The 24,039-nt window shown below is 39.9% G+C and overlaps 1 protein-coding gene across 7 annotated transcripts in view; it reads right to left on the minus strand.

Moving 5' to 3' along the window:
• Positions 1-1,177: 1,177 nt before the first annotated feature.
• The window catches only part of POC1B (POC1 centriolar protein B), a 102,042-nt gene continuing 79,180 nt past the window's right edge, over positions 1,178-24,039 (minus strand). For 6 of the 7 annotated variants that reach the window (XM_077952801.1, XM_077952799.1, XM_015152388.3 and 3 more), the window contains 2 exons: positions 6,617-6,835; positions 1,178-2,712 (listed from right to left, as the gene is read on the minus strand). In XM_077952801.1, the coding sequence (XP_077808927.1) occupies positions 2,608-2,712; positions 6,617-6,835 (324 nt within the window). In that variant the 3' untranslated portion in view covers positions 1,178-2,607. 7 annotated transcript variants of the gene reach the window in all.

Consider the following 24,039-nt stretch of genomic DNA (forward strand, 5'->3'; position numbering starts at 1 on the left):
CCCCACTGTTGGAGGTGGGGCTTAAGGGGAGTTGTTTGGGTCATGCGGGTGGATCCCTCATGAATGGCTTGGTGCCCTCCTCGAAGTAGAGAGCGAGTTCTCAGTCTTAGTCCCTGCGAGAACTGATTGTTAAAAAGAACCTGGCACCACTCTCCCTTTTCCTTCCTCCTCTGTCACCATGCACTGCTGGCTCTCCCTCACTTTCCACCATGAGTGAAAGCAGCTTGAAGCTCTCCCTAGAAGCATCTGCACTATGCTCCTTGTGCAGCGTGCAGAACTATGAGCCAAATACACCTCTTTTCATTATAAATTATCCAGCCTCGGGTATTCCTTTATAGCAACACAAAGGGAGTAATATAGGAGGCAACTTGTAGTCTTCCAGCCAAGAGATTAGTGGCTTGGATTGTGGTGGGAGATGAAGGTGTAAGAAGTGATCAGGTGTTTTCTACATTAAAATGTCCTGAAGGAATGAACTGTGGGGTGTGAAAGGAAAGAATCAAAGAGGATTCCACGTCTTCAGCTTGAGCAATAGGAAGGAAAGTTGTCATTTTATTGCCACATGCAAGTCCAGGAAAGAAACTGCTAGTGACACTGGTTGGGGTGGGGAGTTAGAGGTAGAGGGCAGAAGAATCGGTTTTGGACCTATTTAGAGATGCCGATTAGAGTTCCAAGTGGAGACGCTGATCAGGCAGCCGGATATTCAAGTTAGGCAAGGGAGGGGCTGGAATCTGATGAAGATAAAGGAGATTCCTCAAATGCTAAAAATAACTAACTAACTAACTAACCAACCAGATAAGTAAAGAGGGGAGTTAGAAAATTGAGTCTGTTGAAAAAGTTTCAAGGCATCTGCATTTATATCATCACTATTTTTATATCACTTATAAAGTTCTGTGATGACTGTAAAAAGTGTCTGGCAACATCAGGTTGTAAGAAGTGGCTACAGGTGGTTTCTAAAGTGTGGACCTCAGGCCACAAGCATCAGCATCACCTATGAGATTGTTAGAGATGCAAATGATTGGGCCCCACCTGACGCATGGAGTCAGCTCTGGAGATAGGGCCCAGGAAACTGTTTTGACAAGTTCTCCAGAAGATTCTCACATATTAAAGACTGAGTGAGCTGGATGATAAGATGTTTAGTACTTCTGAGTTTTAATCATTTAAAAAGAAAAGGAACAACTTTTTCTTTTAAAGCAAAAATGTCTTTATTGTTTCAAGCATGACAAAGTGAACAAAATTGATAGGAAATTTCATTTCTTAGTCTTCTCAATGAGGTTATAAAAATACAATGCCACATAGCTTTTGTAAGCTCTTGAAAATGTCCAGAAGCTCACACTTAGTATGATATAAAAAGGCACTTATAACACACAATAAGATACTTAGAAACCCACCTCATAGATACAATTGAAATTTCTTTGAGAAAAATTTCTAAATATAGAAATAAATAGGATGGCACTATTTCTTCTTTTCCAAAACACAGAATAGCATTTTCCCCCATGTTACCTATACGCACCATAAATGTGGACACCTTCTCCCATTTTTGTTCTTGATATAGGTTGATAATGAAGCTGAAATTAATTTGCTTGCTTTTCTTCAATTTAATCTCAATTTGGTTAAAAATAAAACAAAATTCTTAATTTGTCACCAGGATCTTTTAGACTACCTGGCTCATTTTCATTTTGTTTTAAATCACAATTCATTAAACAGGAAGACGATGATGCAAAAATTTTAAAAAGTACTTACTATTTAGCTGCTCAAATCATCCTAAGCAACAATATTTCTGAAGCATGTGTACATACGTGTGTGTATATTTTTAAATATCGCTGTTGCATCACTCTGACTTTTCAGCATACTGAAAACACACTAACATAATTTTTGTGAACCATGATCAGATACAACCCAAATAATTCAGCACATTCATCTGTGATAGACAGGTGAGTTTCATTTCCTTCAGGTTGGCCAGTGGATAAACAAAGTACACCATAAATTAAATAAAAAACCCACTGCCCCATGCCATATCTGTGCTAGTGTTAATTAAAATAAGTGTATTCTTGCTGTGGAAATTCTGTGGTCTGGGAAGTTTTATTCGTTCATCCTTTCAAGGCATTAGTAAGAAAGGATAATTTTTATTTTGAACAGAAAGAAACATAACAAGTCAGATCAATAATTCATTATTTGCATGTAGGATGCTATTTTGGAGGTAAGTGAATTATTTCACCCCATGACTGTCTGAATATGGTCAATCTGAAATGACTTAACAGTGATATCCAGAGATTTGGTTACTTTCCTGGCAGGATTTGGCCTAGAAATGAAAATGGACATTTAAAATAATATGGGGAAAATACAGAGTCGCTTGAATGCTTATCACTTTATTACTGCAATCATAAATGATAGTAATTTAAATTAGTCCTTCACATTGATTTGTGTGTTTACATTAGTCCTTAGATATGCCTTTTCTGCCTTTTGTTCTGTTGCTCACCCTTTTAAGAAATGCCATGATAAATAGCACATGGTCATGTTGCGTGGAGTATCTTGTACTACCTTCCTGAGTGTATGTACATTTATTCATTTATTGTGCCTCTGCCCAACAAATGAAAATGAATTTTTTATTCAGCTTTTCTGTTGGACAGCACTGAAAAGCTTTTGCTGATTTTCAAGGCAGTCTTTCAGCTTATCCTCTGTCAAAGTCAGTCGCTGCTCCAAGATTGAAACAGTCTGCAAAAAGGAGGACAAAATAATCAATGCCTGGTCCTCTGGTGGTGAGGATGACAAAGACAATCTCTGCATAGGAAGGTGAGGATGACAATGACAATCTCTGCATAGGAAATCCTTTTTAGAACTGGGATGCCCACCTTTGTACTAAGAAGTTGACTCAAAAATGAGCCCCAGAACTTGCTTTGCTTCTGGGCCCAACCACAGGGCAAGGCATTATCAAACAGTTGGAGAAAAGAAAAGAAAAGAAAAAAAAAAAACCCAAACTGATGTGTTTGAGAAAAAAAGCAGCAAAAGATCAGACCTCTTATGCCTGATCTTCCAAAGCATCAAAACCAGGGAAGAAGCCACACAGTGTTCTAAGTGGTGCCATAAGCTACACACTTAGTGGAGAAGGGGAGCGGGTGCCAAATTCCACATGCCAGCCAGATGCCACTGAAATGTCATCACTACTCATTCTGTCATCATCCAATCCATGGCAAACCATACCTAGAGCACCGCAGATGGATGGCTAGATTGCTTTGAAAATATCGTAACAATCGCCTCCAGTGCCCTCACACAGAAGATGCTAATATTTCCTCGTGGAGTTGTTAGGAGGATTGAATAAAATAATGCATGTAAAATGTTTATGCTAGTACTGGACACACATGGTTTGAATAATCCTGTACTCACTTATTAGCTAAAGGAGTTAGAACACATCCAGAATACATATACAAACACACATATGTATATATATAAAATGTTAAAATATGTTTTATACATATGTTAAACTTGGGAAATCTAATTTTTTGTTATATTGGCTACTCTGTCTTCATTCCTTTGTATCTTTTTTTTTTTTTAAACTTCTTATTATAAAATAGATTATTCAGGAACCCACACAAGGTACATGTGTTATTTAATGGATTCTTATAAGAAATACATCCTCAAAACCATCACCCATAGCAAGAACTAGACTCCGCCAGCCACCCCAGAGGAGCCTTTCATGTGCCTACCACGTGACCTCCTTGCCCGCCCTCTGTAACAGCCACTATCCTGACCTTTAAAATGATTGCTTTCTTTATGGTTTTATTTCTCAGGTGCACATCCCTAGACACTATAATTTTCTTTCCCATTTCAAGAATTAATGTGTCACTTAAAGTCTCTCTTAATTTACAGGTGCCCACCCTCTCCCTCTCTTTTCTTTACAATTCGTCTGTTGATAAGCTCAGGCCATTTGACAAGCTCTGAAACTGCACATTCAGGGTGCAGCTCAGCCTGTTCTTCCATCTTCTGTATATTCTCTAAGTTGGCTGTTGGATCCAAAGGCTTGATCAGGTTAGATGCCTTGGAAAGACTACAGGTGTTGGCCTGTTCTCTGATTAGAAGGCAGATTAATAATTTTTGGTCATTTCTCATGAATGTCATAGTGACTCAATGTCTACATCTATTAATTCCTGGAGATTGCAAATGATGATATTCTAATTCTATCATTAAAACATTTTGTTAGTTGGGATAACTAATAAATAAGAGACATTTTCCTCATCTACTACTTGCTTACCTAATGGTAGAGTTCATGTAGGAAACACATGACACTTGCTTGGTATTTAGTCAACCAGTTTTAAGATAAAAAAATCGAATCCCTATCGTCTTTTGAATGTAACCAATTTTTAAAGATATTATTTAATAGCTTTTGCCTTTTCATGTTTTTTACAATCTATAGATCATTACTAATTAAAAATAATAGCGAGCTGTGAATACATTCTACCATTTATTGAGTGCTTACTATGTGCCAAGCATTTTATTAGACACTTTTTTTTTGAGACAGGGTCTTCGTCTGGAGTGTTAATGGCTTGATCTTAGCTCCCTGCAACCTCTGCCTTGTGGGTTCAAGCGATCTTCCCACGTCAGTCTCCTGGGTAGATGTGACCATAGGTGCGTGCCACCCTGCTTGGCTAATTAATTTTGTTGTTGCTGTTGTTGTAGAAATGAGGTCTTAGCACTTTGGGAGGCTGAGCTGGGCGAGTCGCTTGAGCCCAGGAGTTTGAGACTAGCCTAGCCAACATAGCGAGACCCTGTCTCTATATAATAAAAAAATAAAAGAAGAAATGGGGTCTCACTACGTTGCCCAGGTTGGTCTTGAACTCCTGGGCTCAAGCAATCCTTCTGCCTCAGAGGCTCAAAGTGCTGAGATTATAGGTGTGAGCCATTGTGCTCAGCCCTTTAGACACTTTATCACAGTTCCAAATGCTAAAAGTTATTTATACATTATTAACACCTTTAAAAGGGGTTAACTCCATCTGTCTACCATTTAAAACATAATTTCATTTCAATGTATTTCTAATTATAGTTCATTAACAATAAACACCCTCCAACTTAGTTAGGTGTTGTTAAGTCACCTGTAATTAAAGTAAATCAGAATGTATTTATTTTACTTGCTGCTTGCCCACAGAGTCACTGCTCCCCTTTTGCAAGTGTGTTGTGCCTGCTTCTAACCTTTTTAATATGTAAAATGAATCCATTCCCTAAGAATTAAAAATCATACAGAAATTCAATAAAGCTTAAAGTGATTTACTTAGCTTTGAATCCGGTAAAAAGGAGGAGAATAGGTCATGAAACTGAAAGAACAGGGAATGGAAAGATTCACTCGGGAGAGACCCTAATGAGGACTGAATGTCGAAAGGTTAACAGTTTAGGTGAGGAAGTTATGGCAATATGGGAAACAAACCAACTACAACTAAATTTGACATGAAGTGAAGAGGGCAATGGCCTTTAAGGAAAAGAGATGCCTGATAAATAAAGAGAAAGTCACGTATAATACAATATTACAAAATGAAACGAAGTGATTTTTAACATGATTTTCTTTGAGCAAGTCATATGATGACTCCAAGTTCTCACATGGCTCTTTCTCACAATCTGTCAGATGCCTCCAAAGGCCCTGAGGTGATATCTACAGGATAAAAATATTCACTTAAATTAGTGGTTTTCAACACTGGCTGTAAAACAGAATCATATGGGAGTTCTTAAAAGACTGATGCTAGGGCCTTATCCCAGACCAATGGAAATGGACTCTCTGGAGGTGAAAACCAGGTATATGTACGTTTTTTAGCTGCCCTAATGATTATAGCCGACAGTCAGGGTTGAGAACCAATTGGGTGATTTCTATGCAAAAGTTATTTCTATTTGAAATATTTTTTTTCTGGACAAGTAATTGACATCTCTGTAGTTCATATTTTACCATCTTTTTATATAACTTGCTACTGTCCACTCCAACAAATATTAGTATCTAGTATTCTCATTCTACATATCAAAGAGGAACAAGAGAAGACTTATTCAAAGGGAACAATGAATCAACAGAGCTGGAAGAGAAACCTTTGGTGTATCCATTTCAACATACCATTTCCCTTAAATTATGTCTATACCTTGTAACCAAGAATTTTGGTATATTATTTAAGATCCACTGTATTTTTCTTTGCAAAGGTAAACTGGCCTCCAAAAACTGGGTAATATTCTAACATGGGAATGCAAAACCATCACACCTGGAAGATCACTGCATCAATGTAAGAGGCTTTGGGATAAGAGAAGTTATATACTGGACAGTGAGAATATTTTCAGAGTTAAAATCTACAAACATTGGCAATATTTCATACTAACCAGAAATGGTTACTCCCAATATATTTTTCTTATGGCTCTAAATTTTTTCTTAGGAATGGCTTAAAGTGTGTGTGTGTGTGTGTGCAGGTGCACACACAAATGCATAGGCTCTGAGTTCATTTCCATAAAATCTTGTTCAGGGCATCGCCACCTTGAGTTTGCTTTGCTAGTACAGAAAAATTTCCCCTGCTCTGCTAGTTCTGCAACTTGCTGTATCCAGAATTGTTTTGTGTATCTTACCCCCAAGTGCAATGCATGCAACCTGTGCCATGCCCACCTGTGTCAAAACATTGAGTTGTTCCATAATATGCTCTAAAGCATCAGTCACAGCGAGAGGTATGCTCCTTTGACTTTCGCAGGGGAGGTCACTCATGTCTTCTGTTTTCTTTTTCGTGGTTGTTGGTGAACATTCTGGTGACAACAAGGAAGGGTTCAAGAAATATCCACAGGCCTCTTCACCCTTGTCTGGCAGAGTTCTACCACTGGTTTCTGTTGTCTTTAATGTCACAAAAAATACAGGAAGAATTATATTTTCCAAACTTTAAAATGATAGATATAAAGTTTAAAATATTCCTCTTCTAAAAAGCCCAGCCTTACATTGAAGATTTACCCTCAACTATAATAAACTATGGAAATTACTATAATTAAATAAGGAATTATTATAATTATTTTACTAAGGAAACAAAGCTGAATAGAGAAAATTCACAATTTTCCTTGACTTTCTTTTCAATGAAACACACTTTCTATACACTGATCTGAGGGATCTACTATTACAAAGATTGTTAGATGCAGTTTAATTCTCAGTTTAAAAACAACATTCACATCTACTAGGATGACTATTATCAAAAAAAAGGAAAATAACAAGTGTTGGTGAGAATGTGGAGAAACTGAAACACTTGTCCATTGCTAGTAGGAATGTAAAATGGTTCAGCTGCTGTGGAAAATAGTTTGCCTCTTAGTTACCCCCAAAATTAAACAAAAAATTATCATATGATCCAGCAATTCTCCTCCTAAGTATACATCCAGCAGAACTCTGAAAGCAGGGACTCAACTGGACACTTATACTTGTACAGCAATGTTCATAGCAACATTATTCACAATAGCCAAAAGCTAGAAACAACTCAAGTATCTATTGATAAATGAATGTATACACAAAATGTGGTATAAACATACAATGAAATATAATTCAGTCATAAAAAGGAATGGAATTTTGATATATGCTATAACACGGATACATCTTGAAAACATGCTAAGTAAAATGAGCCAGACACAAAAGGACAAACATTGTGTGACTGCACTTATATGAGGTGCCTAGAATAAGTAAATTCTGAGAGACAGAAAGTACAGTAGAGGTTACCAGGGGCTGGAGGTAGGGGTAATAAGGAGTTATTGCTCAAGGAGTACAGAGTTTCTACTTGGAATGATGAAAAAATTCTGGAAATAGATAGTGATGATGGTTACAAAACACTGAATACTGTGAATATACTTAATGCCAGTGAATTATATACTTCAGAATGGTTAAAATGATAAATTTGACATTATATATATGTTACCACAATAGAAAAACCAAAAGTGCTCCATATAGTAATGAACAATCCAAAAATAAAATTAAGAAAATAATTCCATTTACAATGAAATAGCATAAAAATATTTATGAAAAAATTTAACAAAAGAAATGTAAGGCTGGTTGTGGTGGCTCAAGCCTGTAATCCCGGCACTTTGGGAGGCCAAGGTGGACGGATCACCTGAGGCCAGGAGTTCGAGACCAGCCTGGCCAACATGGCAAAAGTCTCTACTAAAAATACAAAAATTAGCCGGTGTGGTGGTGCACACCTGTAATCCCAGCTACTCGGGAGGCTGAGGCATAAGAATCACTTCAACCTGGGAAGCAGAGGTTGCAGTGAGCCAAGATCATGCCACTTCACTCCAGCCCAGGTGACAGACTGAGGGCATGTCTCAGGGAAAAAAAAAAAAAAAAAAGAAAGAAACGTAAGACTTGTACACTGGAAACTATTATACAAACCATCATTGAAAGAAATAAAAGATCTAAACAAATAAACATCCCATATCCCAAATTCATGAATCAAAAACCTTAATATTATTCAGATGGCAATACTCCCCACATTGATATGCAGATTCAGTGCAAACCTTATGAAAATTCCATTTGTCTTTTTTGCAGAGGTTGATAAGCTGATCCTAAAACTCATATGGAAATGCAAGAAACCCATAACAGCTAAAATAATATTGATGAAAAAAATGTGAAGGACTCATACTTCCAAATTTCGAAACTTATTGTAAAACTATAGTAATTAAGACAGTGTGGCACTGACATAAAAATAGACATATAAATCAAAGAAACAAAATTGAGAGTGGAGAAATAAACCCTTCCATTGATGGTCTGCTGATTTTTTTTTTTTTTTTTTTTTTTTGAGACAGAGTCTCACTCTGTCACCCAGGCTGGAGTGCAGTGGCTCACTGCAGGCTTCGCCTCCCAGGTTCACGCCATTCTCCCGCCTCAGTCTCCTGATTAGCTGGGACTACAGGCGCCACCACCATGCCCGGCTAATTTTGTTTGTATTTTTAGTAGAGATAGGGTTTCACCATGTTAGCCAGGATGGTCTCAATCTCCTGACCTTGTGATCCGCCTGCCTTGGCCTCCCAAAGTGCTGGGATTGCAGGTGTGAGCCACAGTGCCCAGCCAGTCAGTTGATTTTTGACAAGGTTGCCAAGACAATTTAATCAAGAAAGAATTGTCTTTTTAACAAATGGCATGGGGAAAACCCAATATCCACATTCAAAACAATGAATTTGGGTCTCTACCTCACACCATATACAAAATTAACTCAAAATGGATCATAAAGGGCTGGGCATAGTGGCTCATGCCTACAATCCCAAAGTGCTGAGAGGCCAAAATGGGAGGACTGCTTGAGGCCAAGAGTTTGAGATCAGCCTGGGGAACATAGGGAGACCCCATCTCTACAAAAAATAAAAAACTTAGACAGGCATGCTAGTGTGAGCCTGTAGTTCTAGCTACTCAGGAGGCTGAGGCAGGAGAATGACTTGACCCCAGGAATTTGAGGCTGCAGTGAGCTATGATGGAACCACTGCACTCCAGCCTGGGCTACAGAGTGAGAAACTCTATCTCTTTACAACAAACAAACAAACAAACAGACAAACAAACAAAAAACAAACGACATCCTCAAAACGATCCTATTGGTATCACTTTGAATTACTCAACTCCATATGACAGAGAAAAGCTAAAACGGTACTGAAAATGTCCAGAAGAAAGGCTCCTAACAATCACAGATCCTGAAAGAACAAGTTAACATAAAGGATTTTTAATGCTACCCAGTCATACTTAGAAGCATCTATGAACCAACCACCTATTTATGCTCTGAGCTAAAGGAACTAGGAAGACAACATACAGCACTTATCTACATGGGTCTGCAGCTACTGAGCTGATCGCAAGGACTAAAATGGGAGCACTGTAGAGGTGAGTATGGAAATACAAAGGATTCTCCAAGAAATCTGGACTCATGATCACAGTCTGCATTCCTGATCCTAGACCTCACTCACTGGGGACAAAATATGGATGTCCATGCTCCACAACCATCCTCACCCCCAAACAAATAGTTCCTGCTCAAAGGACAGGCTTTAAAAAACAAACAAACAAACAAACAAAAAACATTGCTTCTCCTCTGCCTGCAATGGCTTTCTCTGCCATCCTAGCATGACTGCATCCTTCTTGACCTCCAAATTTCAGCTTAACTGTCACATCTTCAGAAATGTAGTCCCTGCCCTGACTACCCTGCTGAAGCTGGACCTTTCATTCTCTAGCATGGCATCTTGATGCTTTCCTCCATAACTGCCCAGAATTTGTATTTATATATTTGCTGTTTGTCTATTGTCTGTCTCCCTCACTAGATTACTATGTTTACTCTTCACATCACTGTATCCCTTGGATCATTTCGAGTACTTAGCAGAAGCTTGAATATTTTTGAAAATGTTAACCACTTGTATACAGACTTTTTTTTTTTTTTTTTTTGAGTCTCGCTCTGTTATCCAGGTTGGAGTACAGTAGCGCGATCTCAGCTCACTGCAAGCTCTGCCTCCCAGGTTCACACCATTCTCCAGCCTCAGCCTCCTGAGTAGCTGGGACTACAGGCGCCCGCCACCACCTCCAGCTAATTTTTTGTATTTTTAGTAGAGACGGTGTTTCCCCATATTAGCCAGGACGGTCTTGATCTCCTGACCTCGTGATCCGCCCCCCTTGGCCTCCCAAAGTGCTGGGATTACAGGCGTAAGCCACCGCGCCAGGTTGTATACAGATTTTATTATTGCTCTCACAGATGGAAACCAAATTATCTATAACCAAGACGGTTTTTTGGAAAAAATATGGATCACAACATACCTAAGTATGTATATACATGGCCACAAATATTATTAATCATATTGTAATAAGAGCTTCAGCCCTTCTTGGAAAAAGGCCTCAATCTAATTAACAAATCAGTTATTGAACTCTGGAGGTTTGCAGTCAAGGTCGTTAGTATAGAAAGGACAATAGGAAAATTGGCAAAGATGATTTAAGACCATAGACAATCCAAGCAATAAAAGACCTCCAATAGGTTTTCTTGTTTGGGACCAGCAAAAAATACATTACTATCATATCACATATGGAAATGAAAGAAAAAAGGGAAACGCATATGGGCAGAGAGAAAAAAGGGTGCCAGCTCTCCATCCTACAACATTAGCCAACTGACATCTCTCTCTGTCTCTCAAAGGTATTGGAACCTAGGTATTAGCAGATTCCTTTCTACCAACCAACCCTGTCTTTACATCCTGTTTGTATAGGAGAAGAGTGAGATGCACAGGGTGGGGGAGGCTCAGTACATTTCATTCATAAACATTTTTAAAAAAGGTACAAAGGGAAAAACATGGTGTTTAAGATTCTTGGCTGATAGAAGTCCAGCAAGTGAGTCTGTAGTACCTGCTTCTCTCAGCACATTGAGATATTCTCCTATTTCAAAGGTGCTAATATTCAGTTTTGAATAAATACTTACTGAGCATCTATCTATACATACTATCATACAATGATAAATGTACATATGGTATGATGCCCGCTCTCAAGGATTCTCTGTTGTGATGAGAGAATTCAGACCGGGCAGGGCCTAAATCCCCCACAGTGCCTGGCTCATTTCTGGCACTGCTGAAGGAGCATGAAACAAACAAGCAGACAAAACACAAGCAAACACATGATTGTAAGACTGCAGAAAAAACAAATGCTTTGGTAATTCATAAAAAGAAGAAATCACATCATGCTCTCATTTCCCACCTCTTACTTCTTTTGCTAACACTGTGTGATACAGTGAAGCAATAGTAATACAATCATTGATTGATCCTACAAATAAGGACCTCCTATGGTAGGCTTAGAGCTACAGTAAAGAAAAGACGGACATGATTTCTTCCTTCATGGAGCGTACAATACTCTGAGGAAGTACTTTATCAAAAAGGATGGCAAGGCAATCACTACCCTTACATTCTTCTTTGGATAACCCCATGGTTGCCATCTCGAAGATGGGAAATGCATCCTCATCAAGGGCAAAGAGTGAATCTAAGGGCTGAGAAATCCTTATCTGTATAGGTCAAAAGGGTTCACTTTTCACCTGAACAAATGAAATGGAGTAAAAGATACAGATCTGACTGATGCAAAGAACTATGAAAGTCCTGAGAACTGAATATAAAACATATCACATCCTGGGGACAAATGACTCTTAACAGGTTCTTTAAATATCATGGTTATTTTTAACACATACATCTTCATTTGTCACTTATTTTTGAGGATGAATTACTTTAATGCATCAATGAAAACTGAAAATTTTGGCATTGCCGAACACATTTTTATTAGAAAATTAACCATTCAACAACATAACCATGGTCCACACATCTAAACTATTATTATTTAGGTAATTAACAAAGGAACATTCAAGATACTGCGGTGCTCAACTACATGTGAAAGTTCATACATTATATCTATTCCCCTTCCTCCTTTCCTTTTCTCTCCTTCTCCTACCACCCTTTCCACCACCCACCCTCTGGGCTGGCGAGTCAGAATTAATCACTAGTGCCATTTCACTCCCACAAGACTTCGTGCCATCAGTAGAGGATTTCTCACTCCTTATGATATTTGTGTTTACATATCGATATTCCCCATTAGATTATGAACCCCTCATGTGGGGTCAACAACTTTTATCACCTCAGGTGCTTGGCATAGCACATGAGACATAGACAAAGCTCCACATTTGTTGAACTGAATTTAATTGGCTGTCCTGCATCAGCTGAGCCAATCACAAAAAATTAATACTATGTATTTGGAGAGAAATATAACCCCCCAAAGTTAAACTAATGCCATTTTCTGCTAAAAATTACAATCTTAAATGCCTTCTCAGAGGTACAGTGAGGGAGCAATGCAAGCATATATTATCTAACTGCAAATCACTGGTAGATTTTTATCCCCTAAAGGCATACTTGATAGCTTCTGGCTGAATAACATAAGGATTTTCCTGACAAATGTGAATGCAAAAGTAGGCATTTCACATGTAAAGATAATTAGTGACTTGAACTTTAGATATACATTCAATCAGTTGGTTAAAATAGTTAGTTTTGATTTACGACTAACATTTCTACTTTTGGTTTAATTCTGTAAGTAGAGAACAAAACAGATAAAAGGCAGAAAAGTATCTAAGCCAAAGCGAGTTTCCCATTATTGAGGTTCTAAAATAGACTTGGGAAGGTCATTTGTCAGAGATATTGTGAAAGATATACAAACATCAAATCAGGAAATTCAATTGAATGCCTTTTAAAGTCCTTTTTATTCCTGATGTTCTGAGATTTTTAAATCACTACACACACACACACACACACACACACACACACACACACACACACGTATGTATAAAAAGTCTGCCTGAAATAGACTAGAATAACAACAACAGAAAAAGCCTTTCGCCTGGACAAAAATAAAAGCAAATATTATTTTTCAAAGAAAGAATATACCATTTATTTTCAATGATAAAATTTAGAGTAGGGATTGGAAACTTCAATAATCTCTACATAGGATCTAAGATAATGAATACATGCCATTTGTTCAAGCAAAATTATTTTATTTAGCACCTATGTGCCAGGTAAAATTCCAGGTACCAGAGATACAGGAGTGTGTTCATTTCCTACAGCTGATGTAACAAATGACCACAAACTTAGTGGTTTAAAACAACATAGATCTATCATCTTACAGTATTGGAGATCGCAAGTCCAAAACAAGGGCTTGGATCTTGTTTAACGGGGCTAAAAACAAGGTGTCAGTAAGCTGCATTCCTTCTGAAGGCTCTAGGAGAGAATCCATTGCTTGCCTTTCCAGCTTCTAGAGGCTGTCCACATTCCTTAGCCCATGGCTGCATCACTCCAATAACTGCTTCCATTGTTATATCTTCTCTAATTCTCATGAATCCCTCTGTCCCTATAAGGACCCTTGTGATTATATGGGGCCCGGCCAGATAATCCAGGATAACCTCCCCATCTCAAGAGCCTTAACTTGGCCGAGCGTGGTGGCTCATACCTGTATCCTAGCACTTTGGGAGGCCGAGGTGGGCGGATTGCCTGAGCTTAAGAGTTTGAGACCAGCCTGGGCAACATGGTGAAACCCTGTCTCTACTAAAATACAAAAGAAATTATCCAGGCATGGCGGCATGTGCCTATAGTCCCAGCTACTCAGGAGGCTGAGGCAGGAGAATCGCTTGAACCTGGGAGGCGGAGGTTGCAGTGAGCCGAGATCGAGCCACTGTACTTCCAGCCTGGGCAACACAGTGAGACTCTCTTAAAAAAAAAAAAAAAAAAAAAGGCTTAACTAATCACATTTGCAAACCCCCTTTGCCATGTAAGGAAACATTTTCGTAGATTCTGGGGATGAAGAGATAAACATTTTTGAGGAACAGTTGTTCTGCCTACCTCAAGGAGTGAATAAACAAGAGGCCCTGCTTTCGTGGTTATATCCTAGTGGGGACCACACGTAGATATGTGATGTAATGCTAGGCGACAAGGGTTAGGAAGAAAAATAAAGCTGAGCAAGGTGCTATGTTATGATGTAGCTATGCTGATGCAATTTTTTATGTAGAAGTGGTAAATAAATTTTGGACATGTTATGTTTGAGATGCCTATTAGACTTTCAAGGGGAACAGTCATTAATACAATTAGAAGTATATGATTCTAGATTTCTGTGGAGAGGCTGGGTCTAGAAATATACATTTGGGAGTTACTGGCATATACATCTTTTTATCTATGGGTCTGTGATCACTAGGAAGGAGCCAAAAGAGAGAAGAGCTGCAGAGACTTTAGAAGGCAGGAGCAGGAAAGGTGACTGGTGGCCCTTGAGGCTGAAGACTAGTTGCCCAGAAGTCAAGTGAGGAAAGAGCTTCCAGGAGGAAGGAGTGATAACCAGGATCAAGTGCCACACACGGGTGGACCGAGATGAGTCCTTGGGACCCTGACATGAGTGGAAGAGTGGGGATGAATGCTTGATTGGATAGCACTCAGAAGAATGCAAAGTGAAGAAATAAAGACAGTGAATCTAAGTAACTCTTTTTTTTTTTTAGAAGAACTTTTGCTATAAATGGGAGAAGAGCAATGAGACAGGAGCTGGAAAGGGATGAGGGGCCAAATGAGGTTTTCATTTATGAAGATGAGAAATATATCACAAATGTGTGCTGATAGAAAGAGCAAGCATAAAGAGAGCACTGAAGACCCAGGAGAGTGAGGGGATAACTACTCGATAAATGGGCTGGACAGACAGTGGCTGAGTGCCCATGGAGCTTTGTGTAAATAAATGTATGGTGAGACCAGCCACGATGGTTGTCTAGTGAAATCCAGCCCCTTGGGTGTAGGCGTGCAGGAGCCAGAGAAACAGATTTAACCCAGGTTGGCATTTTTCTAGGTGAGGACGACAGAGGAAGAAAGGGACAAGACCATGGATGTAAAAATGGACCACAGAATGTAAGTTGGGTAAAGGAGGCCCAGACACAGGGAGCAGGCAGTGTAAAGCAGGAGGCTTGTTGGATGGAGGTCTTTCTGGAGCTGACGAATTACCAAAATGGGAGGACTAGAAGAGTGTTAGCCAAAGAGTGGGAGGCTTTACACTAAGTTTACCATCAGCACAAAGGACTCAGATAGTCACAGAGTTCATCTGAGAATCTTGACAGAGGATGGCTGCCTGTCAGAAGTGACTCAGAGTGCTGCTCTAAATTTGGTTCGTTTCTTAAGATCAAAAGCCAATGTTGACTAAGGAGTGGATGGATCTATTCGGGAAACAGAAAAAGGAACTGTAGACTCACCCAGATGGGGCTGTCACAGGACCACAACACAGAATTCATTTTCAATTCCTGACATTCTTGAAAACATAGGCTGTTGATCTTGAAGGAAAAAATGACAATTTTCTGTCTTCTGAACAGTGTATTATGTATCCTTGTAGGAACATACTCATTTGATCAAGTCTGATTGACTTAAAAGTATGACTAGGATATAATCAAAAAATGTCATGTGAAATTTTGTCCTCCAAACTAAATTTGCTGAGTTAAGACTTGTTTGTGCCTCAGGAGAAAACATACATCTTTTTCTCAAAGAAAGAGCCTTCGGCTTTGGGGACAAGATTTTATAGAGGACTTTGCTTTTTCTTCTTGAGACCTAATTGGAAATTGCATTTGTATCAGAAGACTTGAAAAATATACCATGTAGCTATCAACTGAAATATCCAAATGATTAATTCAGTCACCTTAGAAAAGACAGCTGAGGCTACAAGTCTACTGTCTGCCTTTGTCTTTAATCTTCGTTCTAATCTCTAGAGAAACCTATTAATTTCGAAGCCATTAATGGGTAGTATACAGCTAGGACAAATGGAATCTGTACAACAATTTCCTTCTATGTTTCACTTATTATATGATTAAGAAAACACAAACCACCAATTCCTCAAAGGAGGACCTACTTTCTAATGCTGTATGCTGATCTAAAAGGGCACTGCACCAGAGATATCTTAATTAATGATAAAAATACTAACCAAAATTATCTGGGAGTAGGGGACAAAATGGGTAACAGGTAGTGATAAAGAATTAGTGCTCTCTCTTCTAATATTAAACTAAAAAGCCTACAAGTGTATGATATTCCCAATACTCCAAATGAACATAACACCAACTTTCTGCATAAAATTTCCTGCAAACTCAAAAGGGAAAACAAGTAGCCATTACTTCTTTTGTGAACTGTGCCATTACACTTCGAAGGGCATTCAGAGTAAGGGATCCATTCTCATTATCTGTTCCATATCAAATTCAACAAGAATCTTTTATACAGCATGCTAAATGAATGGAGAAAAGATCTGTAGTTATCTTTCACACTGTTCAACAAACCCCAAAGAAAAAAATAAGATATTTTCAGATGTAGTTTTAAAAGGGATAAAAGATTTTCATTTTCAGGCAGCTGAGTGAAAAATGTATTTTATATATATATTTTAAACTTAGCAGACAAAGATCTATCATCTATTTTAAAAATCTAGTTCCATTGTTTTACTGGATGAAAAATGATTTCCCAACAATAATATAGGAAGCCAATCTAACATCAATTAGATCTATGAAATTAATCAAAAATATTTAACCCTATGATAAAGGTTATATAACTGGATACAATTGAAATACTATGGCATAAAAATCTCCAGGAAGAATGGCATTCCTTTTTTTTTTTTTTTCTGAGATGGAGTCTCACTTTGTTGTCCAGGCTGGAGTACAGTGGTGCCATCTTGGCTCACTGCAACCTCCGCCTCCTGGGTTCAAGCAATTCTCTTGTCTCAGCCTCCTGAGTAGCTGGGATTACAGGTGCACGCCACCACACCGGGCTAATTTTTGTATTTTCAGTAGAGACGGGGTTTCTCCTGACCTCAGGTGATCCACCTGCCTTGGCCTCCCAAAGTGCTGGGACTATAGGCGTGAGCCACCATGCCCAGCCACAACAGCATTCTTAAATTGCTTATGAGTAGAGTATCAAATCCTTCATTAAAAATAACAAAAAATAAGATTCTATGGTAACATGATGCAGTTTAAATATATTTCCTCCATATATTTTCATGTGTAAAATCATGTAGGTGTTTTCCTCCTTTCTTATTTTGCTGGTGGAAGAAACTCAGAAACCAAAGATAATAAAAACAATGGCTATGTTTATATAGAAATATTTTTTCCCTGTAATTACCATGGGGAAAAACGGCCCACCAAAAATAACATTCAAATTTAACCATAAAATTCAAAAATACTTTTCATAGATGCCATGAGTTACAGAGAATATGAGCTAGATTCTTTTACTTTATAACAGAATGATGAATTATGATAATATATCTTTTCTCAAACACGCATATGCATGTATGTGTATGAACATACACACAGATGAGTAAGCAGCAAGTTTTTTTTTTTTTTTTGAGACAGAGTCTCACTCTGTCACCAGGCTAGAGTGTAGTGGCGTGATCTCGGCTCACCACAACCTCCACCTCCCGGGTTCAAGTGATTCTCCTGCCTCAGCCTCCTGAGTAGCTGGGACCACAGGTGCACACCACCACACCCAGCTAATCTTTCTATTTTTAGTAGAGACGGGATTTCACCATGTTGGCCAGGATGGTCTCGATCTCTTGACCTTGTGATCCACCCACCTTGGCCTCCTAAAGTGCTGAGATTACAGGCGTGAGACACCGTGCACGACCGCAGGAATTTTTAAAGAGGAAGTCATGACACCACTAAAGCATGTCACTAACATTATGACATACTTTATACGAAACAAAACCTGTTATGTTTCATAGCCATTAAGCATGATGGGCTTTATCCATTTCAAATTTCAGTCTCAGAATTTACCAAATAATCAGCATGATTCAAATAAGCATTCTTTGCTGGGCACAATGGCTCATGCTTGAAATCCCAGCACTTTGGGAGGCCAAGATGGGTGGATCACCTCAGGTCAGGATTTCGAGACCAGCCTGGCCAACACTGCAAAACCCCATCTCTACTAAAAATACAAAAATTAGCTGGGCTTGGTGGCACATGCCTGTAGTCCCAGGTATTTGGGAGGCTGTGGCAGGAGAATCGCTTGAACCTGGGAGGCGGTGGTTGCAGTGAGCCGAGATCGCTCCACTGTATTCTAGCCTGGGTGATGGAGCAAGACTCAAACTCAAGAAACAAACAAACAAAAAACGAAAAAACCAAAAAACCAAATAAGCATTCTTTTAATGATTCCTCTTGATAAATGAGGTGCAATTAATGCAGATCATCTCTTCATCATTATCATTATCACATACTACGGAGCAGCAGTTTAGGGGTCACCCTGTGGGACGAAGTGTCCTAATCAATCAAGTCAAGATTCTCAAATCTAGATTTCTGTACTGGATATTCTACACCCAAGCCCTGTCTCTTCCTGTCCTAATAAACAGTGCCATTATCTAGCCAGCAGCCAAAAATTGGCGAGATATTCTTGACTCTTCCCTCTTCTCCCATGTACAGTCAGTAAACAGAATTTATTGACTCTTTCTCTTCAATACCTCATGAGCCAGTCTGCTCTTCTTCATCCCTTATGCTACTGCACTAGATCAGACAGTTGTCACCTCAGGTCTGGATTACTACTGCAATTGCCTCCTAATCTTCCATGCCTCTAGTTTTACCTCCCCCTAACCCATCCTTTTTCACATCTCCAGAGTAACTGTTCTGAAATCCAAATTTGCTTTTGTCATTCTCCTGGCTAAAAGTCCTTCACTGGTTCCCCCAATGGTCAGGGTGAATCCAAATACCTCCAAAAACCTTCAACACACATTTGAGATCATTCACAATCCATCCTCATCTTCTCTCTCTTGTCTCATCTCTTGCTGTCCCTCAACCTCACACAATGCTGAGGCAAACCTGAAATGTCTAGTTTCCTGAATTCACTCCCCTCTCAGAGCTTCTTGCCTTTGTAGTTTCTGAGCTCTGTCCTCATTCCTCTTATTATCAGGCAAATTTTTAAAGAATCAGCTCAAGTATCACTCACTTTCGGGAAGCTGTATCTGTAACTTTTCTGTCTTCCACTCAAATTCTCCAAGTACATGTTTGACCCCCCCGCCCCCACCATACAGTTTCTTTATTTAAACACTCCACTAATTACTCCCATAGTAATTTAGGCCCATATCATTATTATTGCACTTGCTCTTTCATTTGTACATTCTCATTGCTTGGTATATAACAGGTACTCAATAAATTTACTAAATAAGATTTTAAAAATTGGGTGGGTGCGGTGGCTCACGCCTATAATCCCAGCACTTTGGGAGGCCGCAGTGGGTGGATCACCTGAGGTCAGGAGTTTGAGACCAGTCTGGCCAACATGGTGAAACTCCATCTCTACTAAAAATACAAAAATTAGCCAGGAGTGTTGGTGTGGCCTGCAGTTCCAGCTACTCCAGAGGCTGAGGCAGGAGAATTGCTTGCTCGAACCTGGGAGGCGGAGGTTGCAGTGAGCCAAGATTGTGCCACTGTACTTCAGCCTGGGGGAAAGAGTGAGAAATCATCTCAAAAAAAAAAAAAAAAAAAAAAGAGATTTAAAAAATCTATTATAGCTGACTCCTTTTCTCACCCTTCCCTCTACTCACTTTTTTACTCGCTTCATACTGGTTCGCATCTATATTTCTCCATCAAAAAAGCTCTTCAAAAGGTTACCAGTAATCTCCACCAAATTATCAAACATTTTTCAAACTTTCTCTGGACTTTCAACAATGCTGACTCTATTGTCCTCTTGAAACTATCCTCCATCCTTGGCTGCCATGACACCATACTCTTCGGCTTCCCTGTTACCTACTAGTCCTTCTCTGCCTTCTTTGCAGGTGACTCTTTCATCAGATCATTTTATTAAAATTCCTCAGGGAATAGTCCCAAACCCTCTTCTGATTCTATACTTTCTACTCAGGCAACTGTATCTACAGTTGCTGCTTCAATCACCACATACATGCAGAATACTCACTCATTCTTGTTTCCACTCTAGACCTTTCCTTTAAGCTATAGCACAGATATGTGTACACAATTGCACGTCTGATAGATACTCCTGGATGTTTCAAAGGAACATCAAACTCAGTATGTCAAATTGGAATTTGAAATCGCAAATTTGGTCCCCTTAGGAAATCCCCTACTTCAGTGAATGGTATATAATTGTACAAGCTAAAAACCCAGGGATTATCTTTGCTAACCCCCTTCTTACCCCTGCTTACATATCTCTCAAACGAATTCCATTCTCTTGATTTCCACTAAGATGATCCTAATCCCAGCTACCTTCAGTTTTTGTCTGGACTATTGACTTTTTCTTTTAACTGGTTTCCATGTGTCTATTCAGCTGGCAGGAAGCTTGTTTTCAAGCTACAAAGGGCAAAATCATGAAAAGGCCTGCATGCCTGATTCCTATGACCCTCTCTAAGCTTGGCTCACATAACACTGTGCCCCAGTCCATCTCTGGGCCCCAGCCTTTTTACAGGTCCTAAAGTAACACAAGCTCCCCCACAGACACAGCCTTTGTATATATTCTGTCCTCTGCCTAGAACATTCCACTTCTCCCAACCCTTTCACTTCAAATCCTGTTGAGGCTTTAGATCAGCACTTCTCAAACTTTAATGCACACACAAATCACCTAGGGATCTTACTAAAATGCAGGGTCTGATCTGGTAGGTCTGGGGTGGGACCTGCGATTCTGAACTTCTACTAAACTCTTAGGTGATGCTCAAGCAAACTGTCCATGAATCTTATTTTGAGTAGCAAAGTTTTATTTTATTTTGTTTTATTTATTTATTTTTTGAGACAGAGTCTCACTCTATTGCCCAGGCTGGAGTGAAGTGGCATGATCTTGGCTCACCGCAACTCTGCCTCCTGGGTTCAAGTGATTCTCCTGCCTCAGTCTCCTGAGTAGCTGGGATGACATGCGTGCGCAACCATGCCTGGCTAATTTTTTGTATTTTTAGTAGGGATGGGGTTTTGCCATTTGGCCAGGCTGGTCTTAAACTCCTGACCTCAGGTGATCTACCTGCCTCAGCCTCGCAAAGTGCTGGGATTACAGGCGTAAGCCACCATGCCCGGCCTTGAGTAGCAAGGTTTTATATCTCAGCTCAAATACCTTTTCCAGGAAAACTCTCTCTGATCCCACGCATTACTGCCTTCAATTCATACTTTCACTGTACTAACATTCATAAGTTCACAGTTTTTGCTTACCGTTAAAACCCACACGCATTCCCCATCCCCAGCTCCTACCTAGTGTCTGACATGTTCATTTTTGTGAAATGAATGAACAATGTCCATTGAACCTGACTTAAGCTGAGTCATTTCCTTTCATGATGCTAACACCACAAGATGCACTACCCTAAATTCAGCTCCCACGGAAATCCAGCTCATCTTTGGTTAGTACACCAAAAAATTTTCTGTTTCTGCCACTCATTTGGGGTCTGCAGAGATATGGACAGAAGAGTAATTGATTCCACATGTACTGGGCTTTCCACTCTAACAAGCTATTTGACCCCAGTCTCCACATATCTACCACTACAGCAGATTCTCTTGTGCCAGGTACATAAAAGGCTGAGGAAAACAGGGGAATCCTAGTTACTATAGTCAGCTCCCAATATCCCACCTTGGTGTGAGGAATGGCTTGGGGAAGGATGAAGGCAGGAAAAAAAGAGACAAATTTTTAGTATATTCTCATTTTTTTCCCATTCAGAAAAAACATCTTAAATTCTCTTAAAATTCATTTCTCCTTATGCTTAGGAAAAACATTTTCAGCCTGATCAATATGAAGAAACCCCATCTCTACTAAAAATACAAAATTAGAGGAGAGTAGGTTCCAAGATGGCCAAATAGGAACAGCTCCAGTCTAGAGCACCCAGCATGAGCAACACAGAAGACGGGTGATTCCTGCATTCCCAACTGAGGTACCAGGTTCATCTCACTGGGGTCTGTGAGACAATGGAGCATGAGCCAAAGCAGGGCGGGGCATCACCTCACCCAGGAAGCACAAGGGGTCGGGGAATTCCCTTTCCTAGCCAAGGGAAGCTGTGATAGATGGTACCTGGAAAATTGGGATACTCCCACCCTAATATTGCGCTTTTCCAATGGTCTTAGCAAATGGCACACCAGGAGATTATATCCTGCGCCTGGCTTGGAGGGTCCCACGCCCACGAAGCCTTGCTCATTGCTAGCACAGCAGTCTGAGATCAAACTGCAAGGCAGCAGCGAGGCTGGGGGAGGGGCGTCTGCCATTGCTGAGGCTTGAGTAGGTAAACAAAGCGGCTGGGAAGCTCGAACTGCGTGGACCCCACCACAGCTCAAGGAGGCCTGCCTGCCTCTGTAGACTCCACCTCTGGGGGCAGGACATAGCTGAACAAAAGGCAGCAGAAACTTCTGCAGACTTAAACGTCCCTGTCTGACAGCTTTGAAGAGAGTAGTGGTTGTCCCAGCACAGAGTTTGAGATCTGAGAATGGACAGACTGCCCCCTCAAGTGGGTCCCTGACCCCCAAGTAGCCTAACTGGGAGGCACCTCCCAATTGGTGGCTGTCTGACACCTCATATGGCTGGATGCCCCTCTGAGACGAAGCTTCCAGAGGAAGGATCAGGGAGCAACATTTGCCATTCTACAGTATTTGCTGTTCTGCAGCCTCCGCTGGTGATACCCAGACAAACAGGGTTTGGAGTGGACCTCCAGCAAACTCCAACAGACCTGCAGCTGAGTGTCCTGACTGTTAGAAGGAAAAATAACAAACAGAAAGGACATCCACACCAAAACCCCATCTATACGTCACCATCATCAAAGACCAAAGGTAGATAAAACCACAAAGATGGGGAGAAACCAGAGCAGAAAAGCTGAAAATTCTAAAAATCAGAGCGCCTCTTCTCCTCCAAAGGAATGCAGCTCCTCGCCAGCAACGGAACAAAGCTGGACAGAGAATGACTTTGATGAGTTGAGAGAAGAAGGCTTCAGATGATCGGTAATAACAAACTTCTCTGAGCTAAAGGAGGGCATTCAAACCCATCGTAAAGAAGCGAAAAACCTTGAAAAAAGATTAGACGAATGGCTAACTAGAATAAATAGCATAGGGAAGACCTTAAATGACCTGATGGAGCTGAAAACCATGGACGAGAACTACGTGATGCATGCACAAGCTTCAGTAGCTGATTCGATCAAGTGGAAAAAAGGGTATCAGTGATTGATGATCAAATGAATGAAATGAAGCGAGAAGAGAAGTTTAGAGAAAAAAAGAGCAAAAATAAATGAACAAAGCCTCCAAGAAATATAGGACTATGTGAAAAGACGAAATCTACGTCTGATTGGTGTACCTGAAAGTGATGGGGAGAATGGAACCAAGTTGGAAAACACTCTCCAGGATATTATCCAGGAGAACTTCCCCAACCTAGCAAGGCAGGCCAACATTCGAATTCAGGAAATACAGAGAATGCCACAAAGATACTCCTTGAGAAGACCAACTCCAAGACACATAATTGTCAGATTCACCAAAGTTGAAATGAAGGAAAAAATGTTAAGAGCAGCCAGAGAGAAAGGTTGGGTTACCCACAAAGGGAAGCCCATCAGACTAACAGCGGATCTCTTCGCAGAAACTCTACAAGCCAGAAGAAAGTGGG

The sequence above is a fragment of the Macaca mulatta genome, chromosome 11 (genome assembly GCF_049350105.2).
Source record: "Macaca mulatta isolate MMU2019108-1 chromosome 11, T2T-MMU8v2.0, whole genome shotgun sequence".
NCBI lineage: Eukaryota > Metazoa > Chordata > Mammalia > Primates > Cercopithecidae > Macaca > Macaca mulatta.